The sequence below is a fragment of the Malus sylvestris genome, chromosome 5 (genome assembly GCF_916048215.2).
Source record: "Malus sylvestris chromosome 5, drMalSylv7.2, whole genome shotgun sequence".
Classification (NCBI taxonomy): domain Eukaryota; kingdom Viridiplantae; phylum Streptophyta; class Magnoliopsida; order Rosales; family Rosaceae; genus Malus; species Malus sylvestris.
The window spans coordinates 44,491,687-44,511,819 of record NC_062264.1 but is presented as its reverse complement, the minus strand read 5'-3'; the positions used below and the strand labels follow the sequence as shown (position 1 = coordinate 44,511,819).

Here is a 20,133-nt window from a genome sequence, read left to right as displayed (position 1 = left end):
ATATTGTAGGGAAATAGGAACTCGCAAAGGAAGGGTTCTGGAATTTTCTGTTTGTTTCCCGGCAGACGGAAGACGAAGTGCATTTCCATCCCCCACCCCTTCTACGATGGTCGACACGTACCCGTAGCTCCCATCTCTCTCCAATCCGTCAGTCCCTCTGTCCCCCTCCTCTCCTCCCCCAACAACCGTCTGACCGATGCATCAGCCACAGGACACCCACCCGCATGTCCCTCCCGAAAATCCTCTCCCCGAAATCCCGGCGAACCTCTCCCTCTCAACCCTTCTGTCGCCCTTCCCTCTCTCTCCCCGAGTCAAAGCCCAGATCCAGCCCAAAGAGTGAAGACCCGTTCTTAAGCCCAGTGGCAATCTTGTAAATGAAGCGAAATTTGGGCTGAAATCAGCCCGGTGGTAAACTCGTAAATAAAATGAAATTGAGGCAAAATTGCACAGTGCCGTTCTCCCCCCTACTTGAAGATCTTTTGATCATTCTTGCTAGGAAATTGTTATTAGCACTTCAAAAATCTCTACACTCCTCACAAATGCATTTTGTTTTCTAATTATAGAAAGTTTGGAATGCCAAATAAGATTTTTTGAGTGCTAATAACAATTCTCTTTTTACTATTCAGTTTAAAAGATTTTAACATTTTAAAGTAATTTGTGTACTAACTATAATTTATAATAGATTTAAATTAAGATATAAATATTTTACAAACAACAAAGTATAGTTAATAATTGACCATTGTTTGTCAAGCAATTAAATTAATAGTACATGTAGTACCATGTCATTTTTGGTCATTTTACGCAGTTATAGCTGTTTTACATAAAAATTTAGATTTACAAACATTGTAACATTGCTTTTTTTTTTTGCCAAAAGTACTTTTACAACTATAGTTTACCAAACACATTACTGTTTTATTTCATTACTGATTTCAATGAAATTGAGCCATTGAAATCAGCCCCGATGGCAAACTCGTTAATAAAATGAAATTGAGGCAAAATTGCACAATGTCGTTCCCTTTCTTACTCTTTTTTTTTTTTGATAAACGGGAAATACAAAACCCGGGCTAAGAAGCCAAACAAACAAGGAGAGTCTACCACGAGGCAAGCAAACACAAAATCAAAAAACAAAGAAGGACAGTAGAGGGAGTTACAAGGAGGACAACATAGACACACTATGTTGTCGCCCCCTCTACTGTCCCGAACCCATCACGGGGGATAGGGTAGACCATCACTTTGAAGCACAAAAACTAACGAATATGAGGTCTATTGACCCAATGATGATCACACATCTCCGCACACCATCACAACGCCAACAAGTTCGCTGCCATATTGGCTGATCTTGGGATCCAAGACCAGCGAAAGTCATAAAAAGACTCCCCTAACCGTTTAACATTAACTAATGAAGGGTAAGCCTCCCGTATACCATTCTCAATCGAACCCAAAAGATAGCTAATGGAGTTATAGGAGTCAGATTCAACAACCACCTTTGTAAGCCCCCTTACTAGACCAAACTCACAGCCTTTCAAGATTGCCAGAGCTTCAGCAGCACCTACAGACGAAGCATGAATGGCATGCCTAATTGTAGCGATGAATGAACCCTCAGCATCAGTATCCCGAATAACATTCCCCACATAACCAGATCTCGATAGAGCTGACTAACTAGCATTTACATTAATTTTGAAGTATGGCGCAGAAGGAGGGCGCCAATGGGAAGACTGATGAGCTACGGTCTTAGGCACCGAGGGCTTCAAATTCCTGCAAACAACTTTAAAGTAAGCTCCTATGAAGTCTCAAATTGGGTGGAGTGGTTGTTTTCATTATCAAATTTATCTATTGGTTCGGGTGGAGATCAAATGTATTTACTCTCATATGTTGCTTTTATGTGCTGGCATATTTGGAAAGCAAGGTGTTCGTTTTTGTATGATCATTGACCATTCACTCCCTCCAAGGTCTAAGGTGTTATCACTAATTCCCCCTCCTACTTTAGACTAAAGTAACTAGTATTGAAGATCTTTTGATCATTCTTTGAAACACCCCAACCCCATTTTATTTAAAAATTGTTTTAAAGCCTTAACTGGTGAGCCCGTGGGGCCCACCTTGTTTTATTTTTATGTTTCCTGGTCTCCCTCTCTCCTATCCCAGTTCTCTTTCTTCCTCTTCTTCTTCCCTTTCCCGTATACCTCTCTCATCTCTCTCTCCCTCCCTATCATCGTGAACACCCACCACCATAACCACCTGCAGCTACTCTACTCGAGAACATCATCATCATCAAGCATTACTCTAGTCTCTCTTCCATCGCAACGAGATTGGTGAAAGTAGAGAAAAGGAACCTCCGGCGAGCACCGCCCCTTTAAAGGCCATTTCCGGCCAAACCACGGCTCGTTGGCCGGCGTGTAAGGTATCAATCTCTTCGTCTCATCGAGAACTACAACTTTCATTTTTGTTTCACTCAATTTCGTTGAGTATTGAAGAAGTTATACTCATTTGAATCTTACCCAGTTTCCGGCGACCTCAGTGGCTTTCGAGGTATTTTCCGGCCAAACCATGGCGAGTTAGACGTCGTGTGAGGTATCATTCTCTTCGTCTCTTCAAGGGTTACAACTTTCATTTTTGTCTCGCTCGATTTCGTTGAGTAGTGACAAAGTTATAGCCGTTTAAAGTTGGGTGGTTTTCCAGTCGAATCTCCGGCCTTCTTCTTCAGCAAAACCAGACCTCTCAGGCCCTTTAAAAAACCCCACGGGCCTTAAGCCCGTTATATCTTAGCCCAAAAACCCTAGCCCGCATCCTTTTTGTTTTTGTTTATTTGTTTTTAAAAACCCAAAGGCCTTGGGCCGGTTTTTGGTTAAGGGGCTCTAAGCCTAGCCCTTTAATAAGGCCTTAGGGCCGGCCTATGTGTGTGTGTGTTGTGTGGGCTGTGCACTGCATGTGCAGCCCGTGTGTGTGTGTGTTTGTTTGTGGTGTGTGTGTGTGTGTGTGTTTGGGGTTAAGCCTAAACCATATTTCTTCACCCTAAACCCTTTTAACCCAAAAACCTTAGAAAACCCAAAACCCAATATATCTTAATCCTATTTAACCTAAACCCTAATCCAGATTCAAGCCTAAAACCTGTTAGACCTAATTTGACCATTGACCCCGGGTCAACGTTGACTTTAGGGTTGACTTTTTCGGGTTTTCGTCTGGGACCCTTCTTAGGGTAATTTGACGTTCTGAATCCGTTTCCAATGTTCGTTTTCCCAAATACAATTGTTATTATATAGTTTTATAATTTGGACTCTTTATGTGCTTAGGGGCAATTATTGTGACGTTTCTGTCTTCGCTAGTGGCGCAGCTTTTGGCAACAAAGTACTGTGAGTGGACCCTTTCTAAAATTACATGATTTTATAGTAATTGCATAAATAATTAGCATGCCTACGAATTTTGTGAATTGATTTATATCAATCCTGTTTACTGAATTTATTGATTTCGTCTTGTGTTTTGGTGAGGAAATAAATTGTTAGCCTAGTTTGAGCTATATTTTATATATCTTATTTCTATAAAAATCATGAACTGGTAGACTATCCGATTGATGACGATAGGATGCTAGAACATGTTTTCGAAACCCCTCTTTATAGTATAGACGATGGATGACTTTATACTATGAAGTGGTTATTTATGAGAGACGTAACTATTTGTGCGTACCTAGTAGACACTATGCCGCCTGGGGCGAGGATCTGGTGTTGGCAATTAGGCCGGGAGAAATAATCCCTAGCAAAAGGCTGAGGGACACGGTGACAGGCACTGGGTCGGGAGGGAGTTATCTCTGACTACGGGCACAGAGACTTAGGTGCAGGCATTGAGCCGGGAGTTATATTTATTCAGTGATCTTTCTAGTAGCACACCGCGTTTACGAGATGATTTATGATGCGTTTACCATTTTGATTTCCGCGATGCGTTTCTGCGATGTGACTTTTGAGATATTTTGGCATGCTAGGATTTTTATTAAATCCATCACTTATTATGCTAGTAGTTTTCATTATATATAAACTGTGGGGGTTAATACATTGATAACTGTTTTATCATTATTATATATATAAACTTGGTCCACTCACATTTGTTTTGCGCCCCCATTCAGGACTTAGAATCAAGGCACATAATCCCAGCATCAAGACACTTCCGCAGCAGCATATTTGAGTCCTCTCGATGTAGGAGCCACTTCTTTATTCATTCAATTTTATCTCAATTCTTTTTAGTGATTAGGTTTAGTTGTATGTTTTGAACACGTTCCTAAATTATTAATTCATGGTATTTTAAATTCATAACCCTTATTTACTTCTTATTCTTAGCTTTTGTATCAATTAATGGCTTTCGTCACCCTCGGGTGTCGGCCAACACATGTCTATCCTGGTATTCGGGGAATATCAGGGTCGGGGCGTGCCATTCTTACTATTTAGTTTAAAAGATTTTAATATTTTAAAGTATTTTGTGTACTAATTATAATTTAGAATAGATTTAAATTAAGATATAAATATTTTACAAACAACAAAGTATATTTAATAATTGACCATTGTTTGTCAAACAATTAAATTAATAGCATATGTGGTACTATGTCATTTTTGGTCATTTTACACAGTTAGAGTTGTTTTACATAAATATTTACTAAACATTGTAACATTGCTTTTTTTTGCCAAAAGTATATTTACAACTATAGTTTATCAAACACATTACTGCTTTATTTCATGGCTGTTTATTTTCAGAGTACAACACAAGTATTTTTTTTTTAAAGCACAACAATATCAAACTAGCCCTAACTTAACTTGTAGGCGTAAGAACTTTTCAAAATAATGGTCGAAATTCGTCGCATTGTGATGCGACGGTATGGGATTGCTTATCGTCCGGCAATCATTGTTATGGTAGCGTTATCCACAGAGAAAATGTTGTTGTGATGTGGGTGAGGATCATAGACTGATGAGTTTTCGAAATTTGTAAATATAGGCTGCTTAGGTGGTGGAAGATCCTTCTCATTACTTAGCGCGAAAACTACATCCAGCATGTTAGGCCTATCTGCAGCCTTGTCCTGCACACAAAGAAGCCCGATATGCATGCATCTCGTTGCTTCTGATGAGGAAAAAGAATCGGCCAACACTTCATCAACAAATTCCAATCCCCTGCCTTCATTCCATAAGTGCCATGCCTGACAAAATTCATATATATTGGCTACAATTTCTAAACTGATCTGCTCATAACTTCAAAATTTATCAGCTTTAGAATGTGAGCTTACATAAGATAGGAAGCCTAGCTGTTCTTCGTTGTGATAGAAGCTGGTACTCTTCCTGCCCCTAATAATCTCCAATAGCAAGACGCCGAAGCTATAGACATCAGATTTTTCAGAAAACATTCCGCCCATGGCATACTCCGGAGACATATAACCACTGACAAACAATTTATTAATTAGTATTTAGCTATAATATTGCTTCTTTGTGTACTGTCTTAAAAAAATGTTCTTCCAAGAAGAGGAAAAGAAATAATGCTTACAGTGTTCCCACAACCTTGTGAGTATTTGCTGGACTTTGTGTCGCTTCAACGATTCGTGACAACCCAAAATCTGATATCTTTGGGTTCATTTTGTCATCCAAGAGAATGTTACTGACTTTCAAATCTCTATGTATTATTTTCAAACAGGAATCACGATGGAGATAAAGAAGCCCTCTAGCGACACCCTGAATAATATTGAAGCGTCTACCCCAATCAAGCACTGCTCTCTGTGTTGGATCTAATCACGACACCCATTAAAAATGTAAAATTTAAAACAAATAGAACAGAGATTACCAACACCTTAGTTAAAGAACGCGACGGCTAACGAAAAGAAATTGTAGCAAGGCATAAAGAGTGCCAGTGAAAGAAACTAACCGAATAGAAGAGTATCCAAGCTTCTGTTTGGCATGAACTCATAAATCAGTAACTTCTCGTCATCTTTAACGCAGCAACCTAAGATCCTAACAAGATTTTTATGTTGGAGTTTGGAGATCAACATCACTTCATTCTTGAACTCTTCCATGCCCTGCCCTGACCTACTAGATAGTCTTTTTACCGCTATTTCATTCCCTTCTTGCAGCTTACCCTACACTAGGCCGGCGAAAGATTAATCATTAGATTCATATCTGTATCTTGCAGTTGTATACTTGTAGGTTTGTAGCTGTTGTGATGATATAGTATAGATAGAGACAAAAATGAATGCTCAATCACCTTGTAAACAGGGCCAAATCCTCCTTCCCCGAGTTTGTTTGTGATACTGAAATTGTTCGTTGCGATTAATATGCTATCGAAATTATAGATGACCAGCTCTGATGGATCATGCTTTCCAATGTATTCTTGAAGAGTGTCTCTTCCGTTCTCAATTGTATCAGTTAATCTGGCGTTTCCTGATATGGAAAACATAAGAATCAAAAACCGAGTCAGATCAGCGGACTAACAAATAATTCAAATCAAACCAAGCATTTTTTTGCTAGTTTGCTCATATCAATCACATTCATCTCTTTCTCTTACCCTTTTTATTATTAGCTTGCAACCTGTGGAAACCGAACCCTAGGGCACCCAAGATGCCAATCAAACAAATTGCTGCGAGGCTGGCAATTAACTTTATTGGCTTTCCTTCACCTGAAAAAAATTGTATTTGTAACAGAAAAGTTGTGTAAAACATATAGCTAGCTAATTGGAGATGTACAAGCAATGTTATTATTTACCGAGTTCTGAGCGGTCCAGGCGAATAAAAAGATCTTCTCCACCATAGACAAATTCCTGTATATCAAGAAGGCCTTTGGACCAGACCAAACATCCTATGTTATCAACATGTGCATAAGCCAGGCAAGAACAATTTTTTAGGCACTGTGTCCTGCACTTCTGTGCATCTGAAAACTTGATATATTCATGAAAATCTGGTACTTTTAACTGCGTCATCTTCAAAAACCCGTCTTCATTTCTTCTCGAAGCGACTGACTGACTTGTATTAGTCTCACAAAACAATTCGGTTTGCCTCACACACCCTCCTGTCCTGTTTCCTTTGCTCCATTCCTCGTGTGACTTTGGTACAAACCCTTTCAAACACTTGCATATTGGAGTTGTTGGAGATTCAGAACGTTTGCAAACCCCGAAAGGTCCGCATGCTGCATACTTATCACATGAATTATTTTGTGCTAAAAAGTCAAGAATCCAGTACTCTCCACGTTCCGAATTCATAAACTTAAGTGTACCGTCTGAAGAGATGTCTGAGTACGCCAAAACGTCCCCGTAATTATAAGAACTATAAGAATAATACTTTGTTCCTTCCTCTGCATTATCATCTAATCTGAATCCACTTGTATATGCATCATTTGTACCTGGTAGCCCGATGAACTTTGATTTATCCCATGGCCCGGTTCTCCAGTAGGGAGTTGATCCATTAATCCAAATTACAATCTGTGATGGCACCTGTGGTGTCAATCCAACCATGAACATCCCCGTCGATGGATCACTCTCACTTTTCCAGGAAGTCAGGAAATTCGTCTCTCCAGATTTGCTATTGAACCCCAGCAGCATACTTGGTAGAAGTGTGTCACTAGGATAATCAAAACTCTGCCACAACGGTTCAGCTCCGACATCATCATCTTTTACGACAAAGTTTCCGGTGTCTAAAAGAGATGCAGCTGAACCATTAGATAGCACCGAAATATTCGTTGACCAAAGAGGATTCTGTTTTCCATCTACAAGCTCCAGATTCCCCATGCTGCTTATTCTCAAACTAGCCAAGGTGTCTGAAGCTGCAATCGGCTTTTCTCTGTTGGCCACCCATACAACTTTTCGAGGAAAAATACTCTTGTGCCATATCCCCACATACTTCTTATTACCGGAATTATTATTAGGACTGAAGAATCCCAATTCGAAAACATGGCGGGGGGAGACAAGAGTTTGTCCCTCTGATAATGGTTGTGCAGGACTTATCTCGTAAACTTCGGCACAATGGTGCCGTGACAGAAGAAGCAAGCTGAAGAAGAATAGGAAGAACATGGAGGAATTCATCGCACTAACACTACTTTCGGTTCTAATTTGCATCTGAATGATTAAAAATTCCCTGAAAAGCAATACGATCAAACATTGAAATACTGTTTTGGGCTAAAATTCAATTAATGCAGTCAAAGTCATGCAGAAGACTTTGATATAGATTTTGGCTCCTTCTGGACACACCTAACGTTCATTATGAGAATGCTACCTCTAGTTTCTCGTGTTAAGACTTATTTTAAAATAAAGTGGTTCCACAAAGCATTCCACAAACCTGCAAAAGTGATTCCACATAGAATAAAAAAATAAAAAGAATTTTGCACTTGTTGTAGTGGTCATCGTGGAAATGTGCACTTGTTGTGCTAGTGGTTATCTTTTTCTATTTAAGTTGTAAGCTTTGTTTTTCAGAATAAGAACAATAAGAAAACTTGCAGTATTGCACTGTGAAAATATCTGTTCAAGCATCCTTTTAACGTTTAAGTTAATTCCAGTATCCAACATCTGGTATCAGAGCCCTTCTGGGCTTTAAAAAAAAAAGGAGAAGAGATTGTGACTTGCAGCAGCAAGAAACGATGGCAACTGACAAAGCCACTGAGAGTTTTGTTCAACCAGCTATTCCACGGTTTGATGGTCACTATGACCATTGGAGCATGCTGATGGAGAATTTCCTCAGGTCAAAGGAGTACTGGAATCTTGTGGAATCAGGGATTGACGCCCCAGCAGAGGGAGTTGTGTTGAATGAACAACAACAAAGGAGGGTTGCTGAACAGAAGCTGAAGGACTTGAAGGTGAAAAACTACCTTTTCCAGGCACTTGATCGATCTATCTTGGAGACTATACTCGAGAAGGAGACCTCCAAACAAATATGGGATTCTATGAAAAAGAAATATGAAGGGTCAGAGAGGGTGAAGCGTGCAGTGCTTCAAACTCTAACAAGGGATTTTGAAACTCTACAAATGAAATCAAGTGAGTCCGTTACTAATTTCTTTGCTAGAACCCTGGGAATAGCAAGCAAGATGAGATCCAATGGTAGCACCATGGAAGAAGTCAAAGTTGTGGAGAAAATTATGAGATCATTGACTCCAAAATTTGACTACATTGTCTGCTCAATTGAGGAGGCAAAGAATGTTTCTGAGTTACGAGTTGATGAACTGCAAAGCTCTTTGTTAGTGCATGAACAAAGACTTAACCGCACCACTGCCAGTGAAGAATAAACAGCACTGAAAGCTTCCACTTCTTCTGAGCCCTCAAGTTTTCGAGGAGGAAGAAGTCGAGGAAGAGGTGGACAAAGTAGAGGAAGAAGTGTTCGAGGTCATCGCGGTGGTGGACGGTTTGGACATAGAGATGACAGCAAGTCACCTCATGTTTTCAAAAGAAATAATGACTTTGAAGAAAAAGGAGCCTACCATTTTGATAAGTCAAAAGTGGAGTGCTATAGGTGTGGAAATTTTGGGCACTACAAGAATGAGTGCTACACGAAATTGCCAAAAGAAAAAGGAGAAAAGTCAAATTTTGTGGAGAAAAAGGAGGAAGAGACACTGTTGATGACTTTTCATACACTTACAGAAACTGACAAGGAGACATGGTATGTGGACACGGGTTGCAGCAATCACATGAGTGGATGTAAGTCTTCCTTTATTAATTTGGATGAAAGCTTTCACACGGTGGTAAGTTTTGGTGACAAATCAACAGTGAAAGTGATGGGTAAGGGAGATATTCAAATCAGAACTAAAAATGATTTTATTGAAACTATTTCAAATGTTTTTTATATTCCTGATTTGAAGACAAATTTGCTGAGTGCTGGTCAATTACAAGATAAAGGTTACAGGATTACAATCTATGAAGGAGAGTGTGAAGTGTACGATCCAAAAGAGGCTCAATTGTTGTTATAAAAATGTCCTCCAACAGATTGTTTCCTTTAAAGATCAAGAATGTGCAAGCTTGCCTGCTTGCCAAAGAAAATGACCCATGGAGATGGCACTACAGATATGGCCATTTGAATTTTAATGGCTTAAGAACACTTCACCAGAAAGGGATGGTCACTGGCTTACCTGAGATAACTCCTCCATCAAAGGTGTGTGAAGAATGCATCACTGGGAAGCATCAAAGAGACTCTTTTCCAAGTGGCAAGGCAGCAAGGGCTAAATCAGTCCTGGAGATGGTTCACTTTGATCTATGTGGACCAATCAATCCCGTCTCCAATGGTAACAAGAAATATTTCATCTCATTTATTGATGTTTTTAGTAGAAAGACATGGGTATATTTCTTGCAGGAAAAATCAGAAGCATTTGAAGCATTCAAAAGCTTCAAAGCTTTAGTTGAAAATGAGTCAGACAAGAAGATTAAAATACTAAGAACTGATCGTGGGGGAGAGTACTGTTCAAAGGAGTTTGATGCATTTTGCAATAAAAAAGGCATCAAGAGACAGCTGACCACTGCCTATACACCACAACAAAATGGTGTAAGTGAAAGGAAGAATCGGACCATTCTCAACATGGTTCGAAGTCTGCTAGTCAAAGGAAGCATTCCCAAAAAGTTTTGGCCTGAAGCTGTGCTATGGTCAGTCCATATCTTAAACAGAAGTCCCACATTTTCTGTTAAGAATATGACTCCTCAAGAAGCTTGGAGTGGACGGAAACCCTCAGTGGATCACTTTAAAGTGTTTGGGTGCATAGCATATGCACACATTCCAGATGAGAAAAGAAAGAAGCTGGATGACAAAAGTGAAAAGTGTATTTTCCTTGGTGTAAGTGAATTCACAAAAGCTTATAAATTGTACAATCCAGTAACAAAGAAGATAGTGGTGAGCAGGGATGTAATATTTGATGAAGACGCCATATGGAATTGGTCTGAGAATAGATTGGTTCAACTACAAATTCCAGTCGATGATTCAGACAAAGAAGATATAGCAGCTCCTGAAACTCAATCCCAGCAGCCACCTCAACCTGAAGTTCAATCATCTCAACAATTTGAAGAAGGAAGATACAATTTGAGAAATGAGAACATAAGGAAGAGACCAGCATGGATGATGGATTACGATGTAAGTTATTCAAGTTCTGATGATGAAAATGCTCACTTTGCATTATTTGTAGACAGTGATCCAATCATGTATAATGAGGCTGTTAAAGAAGAAAAATGGAGGGAAGCAATGGACAATGAAATCAAGTCCATTGAGAAGAATCAAACCTGGGAATTAACTGATCTTCCAAATGGAAAGAAAACCATTGGTGTAAAGTGGGTGTTTAGAACAAAGTTGAATGAAAAAGGTGAAGTGGACAAGCACAAGGCTCGTTTGGTAGCAAAAGGGTACAAGCAAAAATATGGTGTCGATTACAAAGAAGTGTTTGCCCCAGTTGCAAGGCATGACACGATCAGGTTGGTGATCTCTCTTGCAGCCCAAAATTCCTGGTTAATTTTTCAGTTAGACGTGAAGTCAGCATTCTTGCATGGCAACATACAAGAAGAGGTGTACGTTGATCAACCACCTGGTTATGAGAGAAAAGGAGAAGAAGAAAAGGTGTTCAAACTAAAGAAAGCACTCTATGGTCTGAAACAAGCACCTCGAGCTTGGTACAGTCGTATAGATGCTCACTTTGCAAAGCTTGGATTTCACAAATGTCCCTTTGAGCACACTCTTTATGTCAAGACTAAGGAAGAAGGTAAAATACTCATGGTATGCTTGTATGTTGATGACTTGATATTCACTGGAAATGATGCTAAAATGTTTGATGAATTTAAGAAGTCTATGATGACAGAGTTTGAAATGACTGATCTGGGATTAATGCATTATTTTCTTGGATTGGAAGTCATTCAAACTACTGCTGGTAATTTCATCTACCAGAAAAAATATGCGCAGGACATTCTTAAAAGGTTTCAGATGGATGATTGCAAGCCATTTGGAACTCCAGTTGAACTCGGCTTAAAGCTATGCAAAGACAAAGGTGGGAAGGAGGTTGATAGTACTTTCTATAAACAAATCATTGGCAGTCTCATGTACTTAACCTCTACAAGGCCTGACATCATGTATGCAGTAAGTCTAGTGAGCAGATATATGGAAAAACCAACTGAAATGCATCTAAATGCAGCAAAGAGAATTCTGAGGTATGTAAAGGGAACAACTGATTATGGTGTGTTTTATAAAAGGAAAAATGGTTCTGGTTTTGTTGGGTACACAGATAGTGATTATGCAGGTGATATAGATGATCGTAAGAGCACTTCTGGGCACACGTTTCTGCTCAACTCTGGTGCAGTATCGTGGTCCTCAAAAAAGCAACAGATTGTGACACTTTCCTCAACCGAAGCTGAGTTTGTAGCAGCAGCTGCGAGCTCCTGTCAAGCTATGTGGCTTAGAAAAATGTTTGAAGTGCTTGGTAATGTTCAAAAGGGACCAACGACCATCTACTGTGACAACATATCAACTATCAAGCTATCAAGGAATCCAGTCATGCATGCAAGAAGTAAACACATTGATGTTCGTTTTCATTTTCTGCGTGATCTATGCAGAGATGGAAAAATTGAACTGGAATATTGCAAGAGCGGGGAGCAGGTTGCAGATATCTTAACTAAGCCTTTAAAGCAGCCTGCATTCGAGAAGCTGAGAAACATGCTGGGAGTCTGTTCAGTTTGTGACATTGATCAGGAAGGTGATTATGTGATGGTGCAGAGACCCTAAACTACTTTCTGTAGAAATTAGTTTAAGGGAGGGTGTTAAGACTTATTTTAAAATAAAGTGGTTCCACAAAGCATTCCACAAACCTGCAAAAGTGATTCCACATAGAATAAAAAAATAAAAAGAATTTTGCACTTGTTGTAGTGGTCATCGTGGAAATGTGCACTTGTTGTGCTGGTGGTTATCTTTTTCTATTTAAGTTGTAAGCTTTGTTTTTCAGAATAAGAATAATAAGAAAACTTGCAGTATTGCACTGTGAAAATATCTGTTCAAGCATCCTTTTAACGTTTAAGTTAATTCCAGTATCCAACATCTCGCTCACGTGGCGAACTGAGAGCAATTGGATCTCCTGCAGGATCGAAAATATCATACACACACACACACACACATACACATATAGGTTAAATATGATCGTTGGGGTGCCTAATTCATGAACAGTGAACGGGACAAGATACATTAAGTAGATCATTACCGGTGCTACAATGTGTTTGTACTGCTGTTTAAATGTTGTTTTCTAAGAATTAAAGTGCTTTTGTTCGTAATTTTTTTTTTTTGGTAGTTTCAAATTTTACATCTTGACAATTTTATTTTACTAGCCGAGACAAGCATCGGCCTTGATCAAAATCGTTACAGAAACACGTCGAAGGAAATCCGCATTGCGGGCAGTGTCATCTCTTTTTTTGTCGATTCATATCATGCTTGCCATTGCCATGCAAGTGTGATTTCCACATGCATGATCCGTTCGTATTTATAGTGGAAAATATATAAGGTTCAGAAGAAGAATTCCTTAAAATGTTTCAATCATCTTTCAACTCAGTCTACCACTGTACTAATTAAATAGCAGATTTGCGGTGTACAAGATGCAGAAATTTTACACGTGCAGTAACCTTACTTGTCTTTACACGTTCAATCACCAAAATCCATTGCTTACCGACCTTCGATAATGGTTATAGTTTCTTCATTTGCAGAGAAAATATTGTCATATTGAGGTTGAGGATTATAGACTGCGTTTCGGAAATTAGAAAATATAGGCTGCTTAGGTAGTGGAAGATCCGTCTCACTACTTAGTGTGAAAACTACGTCCGGCATGATTGGCCTATCTTCAGACTTGTCCTGTACGCAGAGAAGTCCGATATGCATGCATCTCGTTACTTCTGATGACGAATATGAATCCGCCAATACTTCATCCAGCAAGTCCAGTCCCCTGCCTTCATTCCATAAGTGCCAAACCTGACAAAATTCATATTATGAATGTTGCCTACAATTGTTAGAATCTGCTATATTTAGCATCTTAAAAAACACAAATCCACGTGAAGATTTTGAGTGATTAGCTTACATAAGCTAAAAATCCGTGCTGTTCTTCGTTGTAATAGAAGCTAGTATTCTTTTTGCCGGCGATAATCTCCAATAGCAAGACACCAAAGCTATAGACATCAGATTTTTCAGAAAATATCCCACCCATGGCGTATTCGGGAGACATATAGCCACTGCACAAGCAATTCATTTGTATTAATAACTGAAAAAAAATGACTTCTCTGTTTCTGGTCTTAATAAAAGTGCCAATAATAGGAAAATAATGTGCTTACAGTGTTCCCACAACCTTGTGAGTATTTGCTAGACTCTGTGTTGCTTCAACGATTCGTGCCAATCCAAAATCTGAAATTTTTGGGTTCATATTCTCATCCAAGAGAATGTTACTAACCTTCAAATCTCTATGGATTACCTTCAAACGGGAATCGTGGTGGAGATAAAGAAGCCCTCTAGCAACTCCCTGAATAATATTGAAGCGTCTAGCCCAATCAAGCTCTGCTCTGCGCTTTGGATCTAATAAAAATATCCATAAAAAGTGCAACCAATATTAGTAACAAAATCATAAGTAGTGGGGGATTACAAAGAGCTAAAGAATTGCCAATTATGGTAACAAAAGAACAACATGTAACAAAGAGAAATTTCATCCAAACATAAAAAGTGGCAGTGAAACTAACCGAATAGAAGAGTATCCAAGCTTCTGTTAGGCATGAACTCATAAATCAGTAACTTTTCATCGTCCTTGACGCAGCAGCCCATGATCCTAACAAGATTCTTGTGTTGGAGTTTGGAGATCAACAGCATCTCATTCTTGAACTCCTCTATGCCTTGCCCCGAGCTACTAGATAGTCGTTTTACTGCTATTTCCTTTCCTTCTTGTAGCTTACCCTAGAAATTAAACATTCGATTTATATCTGTGTCTTGTAGTTTTAGGCTTCTAGCCGGTGTTGAAAACACCATATTTTCCTTTTGGAATTGAAATAAATAAATAAATAGTTACCTTGTAAACAGGGCCGAAACCTCCTTCCCCGAGTTTGTTCATGGTGCTGAAATTGTTTGTGGCATTTAATATGCTGTCAAAATCGTAGATGAATAGCTCCGATGGATCATGTTTTCTTATGTATTCTTGAAGATTGTCCCTTGAATTATCACTTGTATGATTCAACTGCATTAACTTTGTTTTTTCTTTCGTGTTCCCTGTTTCGAAAATATAACAATCACAACAACTTCATCACAACAAGGTTATCAAGTAATGGATATCAATCAGTAAATATGTTCTTATGAAGTTATGCATGGAAGTTGTATACTAATTTGAATAATGCATCAGCTGCTATCACTCTATGTTATTCTCTTACCTGTTTTTTTACCGCGCAGTCTCTGAACACCGAAAGCTATGGCACTCAAGATACTGATAAAACCAACAGCAGTGACGCTAGCAATTAGCTTTACAGGCTGTCCTTCATCTGAAAAAATGAATTTATGAATTGCAATGAGCAAAGAATGAGACCGAAAATAAAAGATACTTCTAATAATACTGCAGGAAATAATTCTCATTTGTTTACCTAATTCTCCGTGTGCTAGGCGAATATAAAGATCGTTCCCTCCAAATGTAAACTCTTGTATATCAATAAGGTCACTGGACCAGACCAAACACCCTATATTATTAACTTGCGCATAAGCCTGACAAGAACAATTATTTAGGCATCGTATCTTGCACTCGTCAGCCTCCAGATTTTCGATAAGCTCATGAAAATCTGGTAGCTTTAATCCCACCATCTTCCGAAAGCCATCTTCTTTTCCTCCTGAAGCAAATGACCTGCTTGTGTTACTCTGATCACAAAACAATTCGGTGGTCCTCACACACCCTCCAGTCCTGTTTCCGTTGCTCCATTCCTCATTTGATTTTGGTACAAACCCTTTCAAACACTCGCAATTTGGATTTGGAGATTCAGAACCTTTGCAGACACCATAAACACCACATGTTCCATAAATGTCGCATGGATTCACCGGTGCCTCCCAGTTAAGCCACCAGTTGCTGCCATTGTCCGAAAGCTTAAGACTCAGTACTCCATCCGAAGAGATGCCAAGATATGAAAGCGTATTTTCAAAAAACCTGTAAGAAAAAGTTTTTGTTCCCGGGTTCACATCATCATTTAGAGTGAATCCACTTAGATATTGATTATCCATATCCGGTACCCCGATGAACCTTGATTTATCCCATGCCCCACTTCTCCAGTAGGGTTTCGATTCATTAATCCAAATGAACACTTGTGATGGAACGTCCCGTGAAAGTCCAGCCCAGAACAAGCCAGCTGATGGATCAATCTCACTTTTCCAGGCTTTCATTAAACTGCGCTTTCCGGATTTACTATCGAATTCCAGCACCATATTTGGTAGAAGTGTGTCACTAGGATTATCAAAACTCTGCCACAATGGATCAGCTCCGACGTCATCATCTTTTACGACAAGATTTCCGCTGTCCAAAAGTTCTGCAGCTGAACCATTAGATGGCACCGAAATATTCGTTGACCAAAGAGAATTCTGCTTCCCATCTACAAGCTCCAGATTCCCATTGCTGCTAATTGTCAAATTAGCCAAGGTATCTGAAGCTGCAAGAGGGTTTTCTCTGTTGGCAACCCATACAACTTTCCGCGGAGATACGTTCGTGTGCCATATCCCCACGTACTTGTTAACCGAACCATTAGGACTGAAGAACCCCAATTCGAAAAGGCGGCTGGGGGAGACAAGGGTTTGTGTCTGTGAAAATGGTTGTGACGGAGTTATTTCATAAACTTCAGCACACTGATGCTGTGACAGAAGCAAGGTGAACAAAATTAGGACGAACATGGTGGAATCGAAAATACTACCAATGGTTTCCTTTCCAAACCCCATTTCAGTTCTACTACATTTTCTAGAAAAAGAAAGGTGAAGAGTATCTGTAAATTTCGCCGGAAGAAAATGACTTTTCAATTTTGTTATAAGGAAAAGTCTACCATTGCTCTCAAAGTCAAAGGCCGAAAACTTTGAAACATCAGATATAGTTCGTTGTAGATGTTTGACAGTTGACTGAAAACGTGGTCCTCTATCTTCGCGTATCTTCTTTTATATATAAAACCGGGGACTTGGATTGTGTGCCCTGCCAACCCATTCCTTCCTAATGCGTTACTATATTTTGTGATCACAGTTAAACCACGTCAACATTTTATATTCTTATTATTTTTGTTTGTACCATACTTGATCAATTCCAAAATTACTGAATACCGGTCAACGTTATACCGTCAAGGATCCAGAAAAGTTTATCTCCAACCAAGAAGCTAATCATAGCGCGACACATGTCAACATCAGAAGCCAATCATAGTGCAACACGTGGCAACATTAGAAACCAATCACAACACGACACTTATCAATGTCAAAACAAAGCTAGAAACTCTCTTCTATAAAAGGAGATCATTTTCCTATAATATTTCCTAATGTCATTTGTACTAAATCATTCACTAGTACTCATTAAAGGAGAGCTTGAACCTATGTACTTGTGTAAACCCTTCACAATTAATGAGAACTCCTCTATGGACATAGTTAGTCTGGATGAACCACGTACATCTTGTGTTTGCTTCCCTGTCCCTATCCATTTACATACTTATCCACACTAGTGACCGGAGCAATCTAGCGAATGTTACAAACTTAACACTTTCTGTAAAAAAAAAAAAAAAAAAAAAATTTCACTGATTTTGTGCATCAACAATTTTTATAAAAAAATCAATATAAAATATTGACGTGATTTAACCGTGACTACATAATATAGATAGGCATGGAAAAGATATGAGATGGGAAGTCAGACAATCCAAGGCCATATAACTGGAGGCCCATTTTGGGGTCACCCTCTTCGATAAAAATATTTAGACACAAATGCCCTCAGCCAAAAAATAGTTCAAAGCAATAAAAAAAGAATGCTGTAAATAAGGCAATGGTAATTTTGTAAATTTATTTTTTAATAATATCCTGCCTCTTTATCTGAGGGCTGGTTTGGTATTGCTGTGCTTTGAAAAAAAGTTGTTGTGAGAATAAGCGGCTGTGCTGTGAGAATAAGCGGCTGTGAAATAAATCAGCAGAGTTTGGTAAATTTTTTTGTAAAAGTGCTTTTGAAAAAAAAAGTAGTATAATAGTGTGTCTTTTCATTAAAGAAGCATTATAGCTCCGTGTGCTTTGAAAAAAAGTGAGTTTTCCAAAGCTGCAAATAGCAGCTTCAGTTTTTTTCTTTGATTTCAGCTTATTCTCACAACAGCTTCCAAAATAAGCCTTTTTTTTCCAGTTTACCAAACACCTAAAACCCTCACAACTTTTTTTCATGAGTACTTTTTTTAAGCACCTGACTCTCAAACTAGGTGTCAAGTCTAGTCTTCCACCGCTTCATTCTCGCTCGGTCATTTCTGCTTCTGTCATTCTCTCTCTAAAAGATTCTGCCTTCTCTCTGTAAAAGTCCTCTCTCACCTCCTTCGCCATACCCAAGCTTTTCTCCGTCGGTTTGCTTTCCTGATTTCTGCTTTTCCTTTTTTCTCCCTGCGTGCAGATCAGCAGCTGCACTGCTGTTCTTCCTGTACTCCTCCTTAATTCCTCCACTCCAAAAACTTCATTTCATCATAACTTTTTTGTAGCGCCCTTCATTGGGTTAGAGAGGTTTCTCTCTCTCCTTCTCCAACTGTAAAAGGTCGTATGAAGATCATCCTTTCTTACCTTTTCTTTGCTGTAAAGTGATACAGGCAGAAGGAATCACCCAATCAGTAAAAAAAATGCAGAGCTTCAAAGCAGCGTCAACAAACCAAGAATTCCACTCCCACTCGTCCTTCTATTTCAGGTCTCTCTCTCCCCTCTTCTTACTGTTTTTGTTTACGTTTTTTTATTCTACTGGGTTTTGTTTTAATGGCGTATGAGAAATGGGCTGTCTTAAAAAACATGAAGTCTTGAAATTCATGGGAGTATACAGATTTTTAGCAGTAAAAGATAAACCCAATTGCTCTGTTTTTTCTGCGATGTGAAAAAACAGGAGAGACGACAGTGACTAGAACCAAACGCGTTTTACGGATCTTGGAGAGCTTGAACAGTCTGCTACCGCCTTCCCTCACGATGAAGCTGTTGTTTTAAGCCCAAGTATCCTCTCTCTCTTTCTCTCCTTTCTTTCTCTTTCTCTTTCCAACATATTGGTTGGGTTTTAATCTGGTGCAGGCTCCATGTTCAGCTTAAAAGCAAACAATGTTGGTGGTGTACCTGATAGCTTGCACTACGGGACCTTGAACAGGGGCGGAGCCACTAAGGGACTAGGGTAGTCCCTGGCCCATCCTGACTTCATATGAGGTGTGAACCTTATAGAAGAAAATGAAGTAAACGACATCGTTAAGTTTTGATTTTAAATTTTTTCGACTGTCTAATGAAACGATAAGTTTGGTAGGGGAGTTTTAAAAGAGATGTGCAATTTTAAATGGAAAAAGCAACACCACTTCTGGTTCGATTCTCTCACCTAACAGTAATATACACCCTATAATTTTCTAAAGCAACCCACCTTCTTTATTTGCAAACCTCTCCCCCTTGTCCTTTTTCTACTTCTTTGTATTTTCTTTAGCCTTCCACAACCTACCTCTTACTTGGTTGTCTGGGGTTTTACATTTTTTCTTCTTAGTATTGAATTTAAAAGAATTTTTTCAGTTTTGTGAGGATTACACAAATTGCATATGTCAACATGTTATGAATTCAACTTTTTACACACTCATATATGTATATATATGTATATATATATATATATATATATATACACACATATTTGTGAAAGGCCCCTCCTCATTCAGAATTCTGGTTCCGCCACTGACCTTGAACGTTGGCGGGTGTTTGGACATAGGATCAACTATAACCGGAACAGGAGGAAGAGCGTGTGTGGACACAGGACAGCAGCAGCCATACATGTACCAGCAACAGAAAGGGACGACGATGTCTGGAAACGGACAATTTGAGAATTGGGGTGATAATTCAGTCATGGCTGACAACAGCCAGCAGACTGACACTTATACGGATGTTGACACCGATGACAAAAACCATGTATCACCATCTCTCTCTGTGGTCTCTATTTCATGAGCATATGTGTCTGTTAGACTGCTACC

General features: G+C 39.1%; 3 protein-coding genes and 1 long non-coding RNA gene across 10 annotated transcripts in view; 1 reads left to right on the top strand and 3 right to left on the bottom strand.

Moving 5' to 3' along the window:
• LOC126624322 (G-type lectin S-receptor-like serine/threonine-protein kinase At1g61550) overlaps positions 1-8,565 on the bottom strand; it is a 31,974-nt gene extending 23,409 nt beyond the window's left edge. The window contains exons 1-8 of one of the 3 annotated variants that reach the window (XR_007624050.1): positions 8,197-8,565; positions 6,720-8,083; positions 6,523-6,633; positions 6,223-6,398; positions 5,887-6,097; positions 5,512-5,749; positions 5,258-5,408; positions 4,789-5,170 (exon numbers count right to left, since the gene is read on the bottom strand). Coding sequence is in view for 1 of the 3 variants with exons in the window: in XM_050293386.1 (XP_050149343.1) it covers positions 4,865-5,170; positions 5,258-5,408; positions 5,512-5,749; positions 5,887-6,097; positions 6,223-6,398; positions 6,523-6,633; positions 6,720-8,083; positions 8,197-8,207 (2,568 nt within the window). In the remaining 2 variants the exon portion in view is untranslated. Of the gene's footprint in view, positions 1-4,687; positions 5,171-5,257; positions 5,409-5,511; positions 5,750-5,886; positions 6,098-6,222; positions 6,399-6,522; positions 6,634-6,719; positions 8,084-8,196 lie in introns of those variants that run through there. The other 2 variants (XM_050293386.1, XR_007624051.1) reach the window with 2 other exon arrangements.
• A 4,897-nt stretch (positions 8,566-13,462) lies between these two features.
• On the bottom strand, positions 13,463-16,977 carry LOC126624325 (G-type lectin S-receptor-like serine/threonine-protein kinase At1g61500). Of its 2 annotated transcripts, XM_050293389.1 has the most exons (7): positions 15,550-16,975; positions 15,343-15,450; positions 14,988-15,184; positions 14,665-14,875; positions 14,266-14,503; positions 14,016-14,166; positions 13,463-13,909 (listed from the first exon to the last, which is right to left on the bottom strand). In XM_050293389.1, the coding sequence occupies exons 1-7, from the start codon at positions 16,877-16,879 to the stop codon at positions 13,607-13,609; spliced, it is 2,538 nt and encodes an 845-aa protein (XP_050149346.1). In that variant the 5' UTR covers positions 16,880-16,975; the 3' UTR covers positions 13,463-13,606. The 2 variants fall into 2 exon arrangements, with proteins under 2 accessions (XP_050149346.1, XP_050149347.1); XM_050293390.1 differs by lacking the exon at positions 13,463-13,909 and having other exon boundaries at positions 14,020-14,166; positions 14,280-14,503; positions 15,550-16,977.
• LOC126624328 (G-type lectin S-receptor-like serine/threonine-protein kinase At1g61500) overlaps positions 13,463-20,133 on the bottom strand; it is a 64,234-nt gene continuing 57,563 nt past the window's right edge. For all 4 annotated transcript variants that reach the window (XR_007624053.1, XR_007624056.1, XR_007624055.1 and 1 more), the window contains one exon: positions 13,463-13,566. The gene's annotated coding sequence lies outside the window, so the exon portion shown is untranslated. The remainder of the gene's footprint in view (positions 13,567-20,133) is intronic.
• On the top strand, positions 18,387-19,307 carry LOC126624360 (uncharacterized). Its single transcript, XR_007624065.1, has 3 exons — positions 18,387-18,839; positions 19,029-19,132; positions 19,221-19,307. It is a non-coding gene; the product is annotated as an uncharacterized LOC126624360 (long non-coding RNA).

Excerpts from the sequence above, each read along its gene's own strand:
- LOC126624325 (XM_050293389.1), bottom strand. The coding sequence starts at position 16,879 with ATGGGGTTTGGAAAGGAAACCATTGGTAGTATTTTCGATTCCACCATG. Across the intron at positions 14,504-14,664 it reads CTTGGATACTCTTCTATTCG|ATCCAAAGCGCAGAGCAGAG; the intron begins GTTAGTTTCACT and ends TATTTTTATTAG. Across the intron at positions 13,910-14,015 it reads AGCACGGATTTTTAGCTTAT|GTTTGGCACTTATGGAATGA; the intron begins GTAAGCTAATCA and ends GAATTTTGTCAG.